At 24.6% G+C, this 12,382-nt stretch overlaps 4 protein-coding genes across 4 annotated transcripts; 3 read left to right on the top strand and 1 right to left on the bottom strand.

The window, feature by feature from the left end:
* Window positions 1–237: 237 nt before the first annotated feature.
* PCHAS_1016000 (diphthamide biosynthesis protein 2, putative) lies at window positions 238–2,235 on the top strand (the record flags this gene model as incomplete). Its single annotated transcript, XM_735582.2, has 1 exon — window positions 238–2,235. The coding sequence occupies one exon, from the start codon at window positions 238–240 to the stop codon at window positions 2,233–2,235; it is 1,998 nt and encodes a 665-aa protein (XP_740675.2).
* Window positions 2,236–3,498: 1,263 nt separating this feature from the next.
* PCHAS_1015900 (conserved Plasmodium protein, unknown function) lies at window positions 3,499–4,089 on the top strand (the record flags this gene model as incomplete). The annotated part of the gene is made up of 1 exon (XM_737857.2): window positions 3,499–4,089. The coding sequence occupies one exon, from the start codon at window positions 3,499–3,501 to the stop codon at window positions 4,087–4,089; it is 591 nt and encodes a 196-aa protein (XP_742950.2).
* A 222-nt stretch (window positions 4,090–4,311) lies between these two features.
* PCHAS_1015800 (mitochondrial ribosomal protein L15 precursor, putative) lies at window positions 4,312–5,367 on the bottom strand (the record flags this gene model as incomplete). Its single annotated transcript, XM_737856.2, has 1 exon — window positions 4,312–5,367. The coding sequence occupies one exon, from the start codon at window positions 5,365–5,367 to the stop codon at window positions 4,312–4,314; it is 1,056 nt and encodes a 351-aa protein (XP_742949.2).
* Window positions 5,368–7,214: 1,847 nt separating this feature from the next.
* On the top strand, window positions 7,215–11,151 carry PCHAS_1015700 (coatomer subunit beta, putative; the record flags this gene model as incomplete). The annotated part of the gene is made up of 3 exons (XM_016798334.1): window positions 7,215–10,519; window positions 10,649–10,964; window positions 11,083–11,151. The coding sequence occupies 3 exons, from the start codon at window positions 7,215–7,217 to the stop codon at window positions 11,149–11,151; spliced, it is 3,690 nt and encodes a 1,229-aa protein (XP_016655558.1).
* Window positions 11,152–12,382: the final 1,231 nt, after the last annotated feature.

The raw sequence follows: 12,382 nt of genomic DNA, 5'->3' as shown, positions 1-12,382 counted from the left end.
ATATTTTTATTGCATTAATTTTATTTATTTTATTTTGTTATTCTTTTTAACCTCTTTTATGGCTATTTTTTGAATTTGGCGTATTTATATAATATCCATTTTTGAAACAAATTAACTTTATTTTCATTCACAATTTCCGAACAGTATATTTCCATTTTAAAATTATTTTAATTTTTTTATATTAAAAAATTTGCAGCAATTTATAATATTTGCCTGATTTAATAGCATAAACTAAATATGAAATTGAACGCTGAGAACATTTCAAAAAAATATGAATTAGAATTAGTATCGCATATAATTTTAAATTATGGTTTTAAAAATGTAGCAATTCAGCTAGCTGATTATATGCTAAACGATTCCCTCTTCATTTCAAATACAATAAAAAACATTATTTTAAATTCACAGAATGATGTAGGGGCTAAAGATAGCAACCTAGAGGAGGGAGACAAAAATGAAAAAGTTGGAAAGGATGAAAAAGGGGAATTGATTGGAGCCAGTTATGAGCAAAACTCTGAAAAAAACTGTTGCTCTGGCAATTGCAACCAAAATAAAACAGTATGTGATATATCAATGAATAAGGACAATATGAACAACAGCGATAAAGTTAATCTATACATATTAGGTGATACTACACTAAATGAATGTTGTGAAGATTATGTATGCTCAGACCATGTTCATGCAGATTTTTTAGTTCATTATGGAGTATCTTGCCAATCATTTATTACACCATATGTTCCTTCGATTTATATATTTAACAAAATAAATCTCGAAGACAATTTTATTAAAAATGTTCGTGAGTTTGTTAATAAAAAAAACATTTTAGAGGAAAATAAAATATCTATTATATTAACTGATGTTTCATTTATAAATTATATGGAGCAATTAGTTACATGTTTTTGTGATAAAAATAAAATAAATTTTTTATGTGATGAAAAAAAGCGGAAAATATTTTATGAAATTGATGATAAAATAATTTCAGGTAAAAATATTTATGACCAAAATATATTGGCTAATGAAAAAAAGGAAGGAAACAATTCGATAAATAACACACATACAAATAGTGAGAACATAATAAATGATAATCCATTTACTAGTCCGGATTTACAATTTACTAATGTAATAATTGGCATGCATAGAATTGCTAATAATATGAACGGACATGTATATTATGGATATTGGGATAGTTTTGTAGAATTTAAAATTGATGATAATATTTTTGATAAATATAAATTTATGTGTGGTAGACTTTTATTTAAAGTTTTTTATAATACCAAGGGAAATACGTTTGTTTATAAAATTGTGAAAAAAAACGATTTTGAATGTAGACTGGAGAATGAACAATGCCCAAATGGGGAAGACAGTAAAAAGGAATGCCCACAAATTTATCTTTTTTCAGGAAAAGAAGAAAATTTTACAAATCGAGTTATTCTAGAATATGGCAATTATTTTGATATATATAACTACAATGATGTAACTATATTTTCCAAAGAAAATAATAAAATAAACAAGCTAGTATTAAAACGATATAATTTAATAGAAATTTGTAAAGAGGTTAATACATTTGGAATAATTATAGGTAATGTAAATTTATGTAAGAATAAAGAATTAAGATTATTAATAAATTATATATTACGAAAAAATGGAAAAAAATGTTTTACTATTGTAACTAATAAATTAAATAGTCCTAAACTTGAAAATTTTTATGATATTGAAATGTATATATTATTAACATGTTCAGAAAATAATTTATTAGAATTAAAAGATTTTTCAAAAAAAATTATTAACCCATATGAATTTTTTGTTGCTTATAATTATCTTGAGTGGGATTGTAATTATTTGTTTGACTTTTACGATTTATTAAATGCAAAAGAAATACAAAAAGAATATATCTCAAGTTTGAAAAAGGATAAATATTTTACATGGAATATAAATTCTGAACAGTTGTGCATAAAAAATGAAAAAAATTCTGAACAGCAAGAATTATTGTTAAAAAAATATGACCATCTTATAGATCATAATTCAACAATTTCTGTGCAAGACCAACAAAAATTCATAATGAAATTTCAGGAAAATTCATCTATGTGCCAATATTTTATGGAAACAATAAAAGAAAATGAAAAAAGAGAATTTAAAGGAGTAGACATTAATTATAATACTGAAGAAATACCAATGGCTGTTCAGGGGCTAGATGGTATAGCACAAAGATATGACTCCGATCTCAAATTTTCGAAATGAAATTAGCTAATACAACAATAGGCTTGCAATTTTCGAAAATTTGCAACACTAAGAAATGAGTACATATAATGTTTACGCTATAGGACTAGCTTATCAGCAAAAGTACCATGTTTCACTTTCTACTTATTTATGTTTTTCATTTTTCATTTTTCATTTTTCATTTCATTTCAATTTTGTTTTGTTTTAATTGTGGACACTCAAATAATAAACGTGTGTTGCCTAATTTTTTTTATACTTTTAAATTATTCATTCCTTTCATTCGAAAATTATACATATTTAATTTTTTTTATTTTTTTCATTTGTTATTTAAAAAGTTTAAACTCATTTTAATAATATTAAAACTTTTGATAATTATAAGGTTATAATATTTTTTTACGATGTCGTGCTTGGCTTTTTTTCAAAAAAAATTTAATATTGACATTTTTTAAATTGTACAATTAAAGCGAATATTTTGTATTTTTTACGATTTGTATTTTTTCGTTAACAATTTTTAGCGATTTCGATGTGAAGCTCATGAAATATTATGAAGCCTTGCTACGAGTTCGTATGTTGCATTTAATAGTGTAAAAAAAAAAAAAAAAAAAAAAAAAAAAAAGGGATGAATATACGCATTTTTTTTTAAGTATTATTTATTTCCCCACTTATTTATATGCATATATTTTTTATATTTTTTTTTCGTTGCATTTTACAAATTCCATTTTAACGAAGAAATTTGTCGAATTAAAATTTGGGAATATGCTAAAATGGGATATAGAAATAAAAAAATAAAACAACAAAATTAATTAATGAATAAACAAGTGAAGAAATAAATGATGTGATAATATATTAAAAAAAATATATATATAATAACTATAAGCATACTTAGCAAATATTAAAAAAAGGAATACAGAAATACGTTGTATACCAATAAAATATATGTATAAAGAAAATCCTTTTCTTCCTATACTATTATAATTAAATACTTGTTTTTTTTCATATAGTTTTATATATTTTATTATATTATGAAACAATGCAATTTTTATTGATATAGATATTTATATAGGCACAATTTAATGTGTATATAAAAAAATTTGTGGATTTGTAAATATATGTTTATTTTGTTTATGTAAACAAGTTCATATATAAAACACATATATGGTGTTGAAATAGAAGACTCACACTGTTTCAAAATATAACGATATTCTGAGAGGGGAAAAATATATAGGCATATATTATTATAGGGCCAGAGCAGATAGTAATAATTATATTCATTTGTTAACGAAGATGAAGGAAATAGTTTTTTTGATTTTGCCAGTAGGTATAATTTTATCTATTTGTTTACTAAGCGGTGTAGTGATGTTTCAACAATTTGCCATATACATTCAAAAAAAAAGTATTAATTTTGAAATATATTCTTACAAAATAAGTATTTCAATTTCATCATTAATATCGTTATATTCTTTAGCTCGTTTTTTATTTACCCTTTTTGAATTAAAAAATTTTAATGATGAAAATATAGATTATTTGAATGCACCAAACTTTCGAAATTCATACTTAAAAAAAATAAGACTACAAAGGAACTTTTGGATTTTATTATTATGTACAATAACCTGGATATTTTTTGTTCGTTTTACATATCTGCTTGGATATTATCGAGGGTGTGTAAAAAAAATTAATGACGAATTTGAAAAAATTTTAGAAGCAAAAAGAGATTCCCAAGGTATACAAAAAAAACTATCACAAATATTCCGAACTACTGAGCCGAAAAATGAAAAAATTGACGAAGCAAACAATTTAAATAAAACGAAAAATGAAAAAATAGTGGATGACCTTAGTAAGGATAAAAAAGGGAACACCATAAGACAACGGCATTGAGCCATACGACTTTTTTTTATTTAGCCTATTCTTTGTATTTTTTTTCAACTTTTTTCAACTTTTTTAATTTGTTTTTTTTGTTTTTTTTAAATAATTTGACTTTATTTTTATGTACAAAAACGTATATTATATTTATATCAAATAATGACACATTATAAAAAAAAAAAAAAGTTCACTCCCATTTTGTGGGAAAAATGCAACTTGGATAGTTGAAAATATTTCTTAATTATCTTCCGCCATCTTTGTATTTTGGAGTCTGTATTTTTGAAGTAGTCTTTCTCTTCTTTCTTGTTCATCTTCTTTTTCCGAATCCTTATTTTCAAAAGCATATTCATTATTGGATAATTTGGAGCATTCTTCAATTTCTGTTAACTCATTTATAATTCGTTTTTCTTCCTCTATTAACCATAAAGGTTTAATGTACTTAACTATACATCCTCTGCTTCTCATTTTTTCTAAAAAATGTATAGTATCTAAATTTGGTCTCGCTGTTTTTGGTAATATTTCAAATTTGTATGGTTTTATATGGGCTCTTAAATTAACACGTTCCATATAAATTATAGTAATCGATCCACCAACTTTTTTAATTGTATCAATTGAAGATTGGTCAGCATTAGCTACTTCAATATTTATTTTATAAGGGAATGGATAATCATTAATATTAAATAGTTTAACTCCATTTTTGACTCTTACACATTTTGAATCATATAAATGTCTTTGTGTTATTGGAAACCTAGTATCTAATCTTCCTTTTTCTATAAAATATCTTAATTTTGATAAATTTAAAAATTCATATTGTTTTTTTTGTCTACTTAACCATGCTTCAGGCCATTTTGGTAATCGTCTATATAATGGAGTTCTTCCACTTTCAAAAGTTCGACTATTTGGTCTCCCAGATTTTCGATGTTTATGTTTATCTCGTATACCTTTTCCTGGGCATTTGTCTCCTCGTCCTCTTTTTTTTTTTCTTTGCCTATTTAATCCTAATGTTCTTAAATTTCGGGGCTCTATAGGAAATAAACTTTTTTTACTGTAAGCAAATCTTCGATTGAATGGGTGGCTTTCAAAATTTCTTTCTTCACCATCATGAAACATCTCTCTAAAATGTTTTCCTATTTTTAAACCATTTAAATTTATATTTGATTTGTTAGTTTGATCATTTATTTCGATTTTTTTGTTATCATTTTTTTCAATACTAATATACCTACATGTAGGTATCAATTTCACACTAAATATCTGTCTTATAACACAGCTAGCTAATTTACCATTTTTTAACATATTTAACAAAAAAAAAATTTTTTTTATGTTTTACTTTCCCTCTTAATTACTAAACATACTGTATGCATATGTATTATGCTTAACAGGTTGCATTATTTATTAAATATATATACATACATGTATCCCTTTTAAGAACTGATCACTAATATGTTGTTTTCAGTTCCTAAGGGTGTTGCATACACGTGTGTGCAAAGGGACTTAGCTTAATTTAAGCTCACCAAATTTTTCAATAATTATTAACAGTTCAGGTTTTTTTTTACAAAAATATGAATAGCAAGGAGAAAATGGCCGTTCAAACGTGAGTAGTATATAATGGCAATCCCATTTATACACAAAATGGGTTTGCATATTTTAATTAAAATAGAATGTATTATTCCATTTTTTCCTTATATATATAATAAGAACAATTATCACAAAAAATAAATAATGTTAATTTTTCAGGCCCTTCAAAAAGTATAAATAAATTGGCCTACAAAATGTATAGGTGTATATTGTGTTTTTTTTTTCATAAAATGTATTTGAATTATAAACTTTACAAAAAAATAAATTAAAAAAAATGCTTAATAATAGGTTATGGAAATTATTTGTATTTTTTGAGTTTGTGAAATTTTTTGTATTTTTTTTGTTTCCTATTATAAGGCAAAAAAAGTAATTTTTTCTAAAAGTGCATTTTCCCTAAGTACATAAAAAAATATATATACACTATTTATACTGAATTGAGAGAAAAAAAATATTTTAACACCTAATAATACCCAATGTTGTTACATATGCATAATATATATTATTGCATAATATATATAATTTCATATTTCTATTTTTTATAATAATTATTTTCTTTCATTTTATTTCTTTATTTTTAATTATTTTCGTTGTATATATTTTTTACTTTTTATAGCGTTTAGCATTTATGGAAGCTTGGCCAAGTTCGTAATAAATAAAATTGTAAATTTTTATACATATAAGAAATCTTATATGATTTATTCATTTACTATATTATTTATACAATAAATAAGTATATATGCTTGTGACAAATTTACTATGAAACTCTATTATATGAAACGTTTTATGAGGCGTTTTGTAAGGCGTTTTATGCGACGTTTTATAAGGCGTTTTAATAAGATTTTTTATTAAAAAAAATTATGAACAATTTTGTATGTATACTAGCACAAATTTCATTTATGTGAATTTTTATTTATATTTATTTTTATAATTATAAAATAAGCAAATAAAGGTTCCCTAAAGCAGACATATTGTACATACCTTTATAAATACGCCGCACATATGCACATATATATAAGCTTAATGCATTTATTTACACGTCAAATGCTTAAAAGTAGTATGCATTTTGTTTATATATTGTAAACCTATTTTATTACCCTAATTTTTTACATGTACCTTATTTTGGAAATGTTTAAGCCTTTGTGCGAGCCCTACATTATTTAACTTTTTCTATTTATTGTGCTATTTGGTTATTTCATTTTATATTACTACATGTTATTGAATAGAAATAAGTAGGTATTGCTTCGATAGGATATATTAAAAAAGCGAAGAAAGATAAAGATACAAACAAAAAACAAATTTTTAGAATAATTGCAATTCCACACATATATAGTGTTGATGAGCCTGCTATAATTTTCCGATATTAATTATCTTTTCTATATTTTTCATTTTATTTTTTTTCGTGGAGTATCTCAGCTTTTAGGAAAGCAATACATATGCTTCCAAAGTATTTGCCAAATTTCATTTTGCACATTTCGAGAGATAACTACGAAGAGTCTCATTACCCAAGTTTACGCGTTGCAACAAAGTAGCAAAACGAAGTAGAAACTATATCAGTTTGCTGAAAAATGGGAAGCCTAGACCTTGAAAATAACTGTACTCTGTACATATGCACCGACAACTGTGAAATTCCGTCGGTAAGTGAAATTCAAAAAAAATTAGAAAGCCAAAATGTCGACAACAAAATTGAAGGAATGGAAAATCTTATATTTAATATAATACAAGGAGAACCATATGGAAACCTATTAATGTGTGCTATCCGATTTATAGTACCACATAAAGATCATCGACTAAAAAAGATGTGTCATATATTTTTTGAAGTTGTAGATAAATGTAATAATGATGGAAGTTTAAAAGAAGAAATGATATTAGTATGTAATGCATTGAGAAACGATTTAATATCTCCTAATGAATATGTTCGAGGGTCAACATTACGATTGTTAACTAAAATAAAATATTTAAAAATTTTAGATCCATTAATTGAAGCAATTACAAAAAATTTAAGTCATTCACATAGTTATGTAAGAAAAAATGCAATTACTTGTATTCACACAATTATTAAAAATCATGGAATAGATGTTATACCGAATGCAGTTAAAGAGGTTGAAAAGATTTTATTTTTAGAGACAGATATATCTACAAAACGTAGTGCACTATCTATGTTAATTGATATCGATCCATTAACGACACTAAAATATATTCTTTCATTAAATGATCAACTATATGATACAGCAGATGTTATGTTATTAGAAATTATTCAACTTTTTAAAAAATTATTTATTCCCCATATTTTTGATGATTCATGCTTAGTAATAAATGGAAATAAAAATATCGATGATGATGGGTGCAGTAACTATGGAGAAAAAGATGATAGCTATTATGGGGATAGTGGAAATGAAGATGATGATAATGATTTAGCTGGCTATTTACAAAATAATAATAATACAATAAATTTTAGAAGTGAAGAAATTCGATTTAAAAATAAAAAATTACGTCAAAGTGATTATATGCCATATAAAAACAATGTAGTCAAAATATTATTAAATATGTTAAGTAAGAATGTTAGTAATAGTGTATTATATGAAGGATCTTGTTGTTTATTATACATTAGCAATTCAGCATTAAGTATTAAAACAGCTAGCGAATGTTTCATCAAATTATTAATAAATCAACATGATAATAATATAAAACTAATAGTTATTGATAAATTATATTATATTATGTGTAAATGGAAACATATCCTTGCAAATTATATTATGGATTTATTGAGAAGCTTAAATTTTCCATCGAAAGATGTAAAGCTTAAGATTTTAAATTTAGTTTTGCATATATTAACAAAAAGAAATGTACATCTAGTATTAAATGTTATTAAAAAGGAATTATTAAAATTGAATGACCAACCTATTTATAGTTCTAAAGGCCCAATATCACGAGTAAACGCTCAAATTGGTGATCCAAATAGAATTATGTCTATTACAAGAGATGGAGAAACCATTGGAGCATCAGCAAAAATTGGAAATTTAAATAATGTATCTTCAAACAGTATTGATGCTGCAAATTATAAAAAAATTTTAATTAAATCGTTACAACATATATGTAATATGTATACTACCGATTGTTTAAGTATAGCAGATTTACTTTTCCTTTATGCAAATAGTCAAGAGAAAAATATAAGTTATGAATCAGCTATATGTATAAAAAAGTTGGCTAACAATAATGTATTACAAAATAGTATACTTGAAAAGATTATTGAAAATATGTTTGAAATAAAAGAATCAGCAATTTTACGAATGTTTTTATGGATCCTTGGACAATATATGAATAAACATGAAATGATTTTTAATTTTATAAATATATTATATGATCAAATGTCTTACTTTTTAAATAATACTATGGAAGATCCTGAAATGCTTAATAAACTGTTTAATGAAAAAATGAAAAAGAATAAATTTTCAAATTTTAATGAGAATTCAAATAATATGGGAGATAATAATACAACATATTTTCCAACTATACAAACGAAAACGGTTATTTTAGAGGATGGTACTTATGCTACTGAAGCTTTTTCAAATGTTCCGAATAGAAATCCTATCGATTTATCATCCTCGTCAAATAAGAACGGTGCAAATCTTTCTACAAATAATAATTCAAGCTTAAATCAATTTTTATATAATTTATTTTGTGATAATGATGATTTATTATTGGCTGTTTTATGTGTCTGTATAACAAAATTATATCTTAGATTATTATCTGGTGTTAGTGAAGTTTTTAATTTTTTACGTGTGGATAATAGTGAGCTAGCTAATAATGATGATAAAAATAAAGAGGACCCTGATATGTTGTTAAAAAATCTGAACATGTTCAGAAATAAATCGATTCATATTTTATCAAGTATAATAAAATATACAACACAGAAAAATATAAAATCAGTAACTAGTGTATATGAAAATGATAGTAATGTTATAAGAATAACACAATGTCTTAAAATATTTTTAAAAATAAAAGTAGGAATAGAAAATATCGATGAAGAAACAAAAAAATTTATAGAAATATTTATGAACGGCAATATGTATTATCAAGATTTTATAAAAAAGGAAGAAGATAAATATTGTAGTTTATATGGAACAACTTCAAAAGATTCTCGAAAAGTTGAAACAATCCAAATTAATGATATGAACAATGAAGAAGATGATAATATATCATTAACAAATGATGAAGAAATGGAAAATGTAGATAGTATAATTAATTTCCGAATATTAAAAGAAAAAAAGAATGTATTAAGTATGCTTGATGAAGAGCTTGTAACAACAAATGAAAATTTCGAACAAATGAAATTAAAATATTCATTAAATAATGATATATTATATGATTATAATGAATTTAAATATCCAGCCATAAATCAAGATAACTATTCATCAACATTTTTATCGAAATTACATAAATCTCAAGCAATAACTAGTATAGATGATGATATATTTATTGAAATATTCCCAATAATTTCAAGCATAAATTTGATACTTGAATTTTATATTTACAATCAATCTGGTATCTATTTGCAAAATATATTTATCAATTTATCGACACATAATAATTTAAAACCGATTGATAAGATTCCACAATTTAATTTAGCGCCACATGAAAAGAAAAAATTTAAAACAACTATAAAAGTTCATACGACAGAAACTGGGACTATTTTTGGATATCTTTTTTATGAAAAAAAAAACGATCCTAAAAAATATTACATCGTTTTAAATGAAATTAACATTAATATGACGGAATATATTACAGCCTCTTTTATCTCCTCTCATTTATTTCGTATCATGTGGTCCGAGTTTGAATGGGAAAACAAAATTAATGTCAACACGTCCATCAGGTACGTATCGGGAGGTGTCGAACTTGGTTTTGCCACTTCATAGTGTTTGCTTTCGCACATTTCTCTTTCCTTTCGCGCATTTCTCTTTCGTTTCATGCATTTCTTTCCTTTCGTTTTCTCCCCTTGCAGTGACGCCTTCGAATTGCTGAAGCTGATCATAAAGCACACAAACATGACCATAGTGGAAAAGTTCATGCCGTTGGAGTATTACGAGCATGAAGCAAAAAACATGACAGACAATGAAAATATAACACCTATCGATATATACATATCCTATATTTCAACTTTAGAAGATTTTAAATTATTAATAAATAATTCAGCTTTCTTTTCGGTGAATTTATTTTCGCGAAGTATATTTGGGGAAGACTCTTTAGCTAATTTTTCCGTTCAGAAAAATTCCGATGGCAAGTTAGCAGGAAGTATAAGAGTTCGAAGCAGGACACAGGTAATGTACACTAGAGAGTATAGTTGATATTTGTAGGCAAGTTGAAGTGTGCCCACTTATTTTTCATTATTTCAGTTCGCTTTACTTCATTTCTTTTCGTTTTCTTCACCTTTTGCAGGGCATAGCACTTAGCTTAGGAGACAAAATTACACTGATACAATCCGGAATAACCACGGAACTACAATAATCGTTTATTTGTTTTTTTAATTTTGTACGACCCCTTTTTATATTATATAAATATAGCAGTATATCCTGCTCTACTATATGTGATGAACCTTTTTTTGGGGGACACGGAAATAAAAGGAATGAAAAAAAGTTCAAGCTATACAAATACCGAACAAAAATACATGCAAGTGCATACATTTCTTCTTACATTTTTTATGTTTAAAAATTTTATTACATTGCTTATGCGATATGTCATATATTTTCGCTACTTATTTATTCACCATGTCCTTATATATAAGCCCATTTATTTGCTGTAACAATACAGCATCGTTTTTAAACCGTGCTTATGAATATTTTCCATAACAAAACAGTAAAAAAATAAAATAATACTGAAAAAATAAAATGATACTAAAAAATAAAAACAATAAAGCATAGAAACTAAGCTTATAGAAGGAATGCTATTCTTTTCGAAACAAAAAAGGTATTCACATTTTATTTAAAGAAAGGCATATTATTTTTGTTGAATTAAATGACGCTAGGGAAACTTAACAGGAGAGGCGTCTGCGTATGCCTATAGCGCATTTAATTAGTGTGTATATATAAGCTTTATTTTTTTTAAGTTACAAACTTAAGAAAATAAAAAAAAGCAAAGTAAACATAGGATGAAAATGTATGCGAAACGGTAAAATAATTTATTCGTATTATCATATCACTATCATATTATCATCGTATTATTATCGAATTATTTTTTTTTTTTTTTTTTTTTTTTTTTTTGAAAATATTCTCATCTTTTCCATAATATTATATGTGTACATGAATAATGTAATTCCCAAAACATTCTTATCAACATTTTTATTTTTCTAATTTTATATTATTAAATTTTCATTTCCTTTGCTTATGCATAAATGTTTGTTATTAATTTTTTAAATAATAATTGTTTGAAAGTTTGACCTAAAATATCCCCTCCAGGTATGTTAATAATTTTTTTTTTGTTTTACTCACTAAGCTACGAGTTAAAAAAAAAAAACAGATTTATTTCATTTTAAATTATAAAGTTTATCATATCTATTGACTATATTTCATATTCCTAACAATATAAGGATTAATGAATAAATTGAAATAAACGAAAATTTTATAAATCCATAAATTATCAATATGATAAGGGCAAAGATACACACACACAACTTTTGTTTTCCCTTCAAAGATATATAGATTTTTGGCTAGCTGTGTTCATATTTTTTTTTTTTTTTTTT

The sequence above is a fragment of the Plasmodium chabaudi genome (genome assembly GCF_900002335.3).
Source record: "Plasmodium chabaudi chabaudi strain AS genome assembly, chromosome: 10".
Lineage (NCBI taxonomy): Eukaryota > Apicomplexa > Aconoidasida > Haemosporida > Plasmodiidae > Plasmodium > Plasmodium chabaudi.
This window is presented reverse-complemented; position numbering and strand designations above follow the sequence as displayed.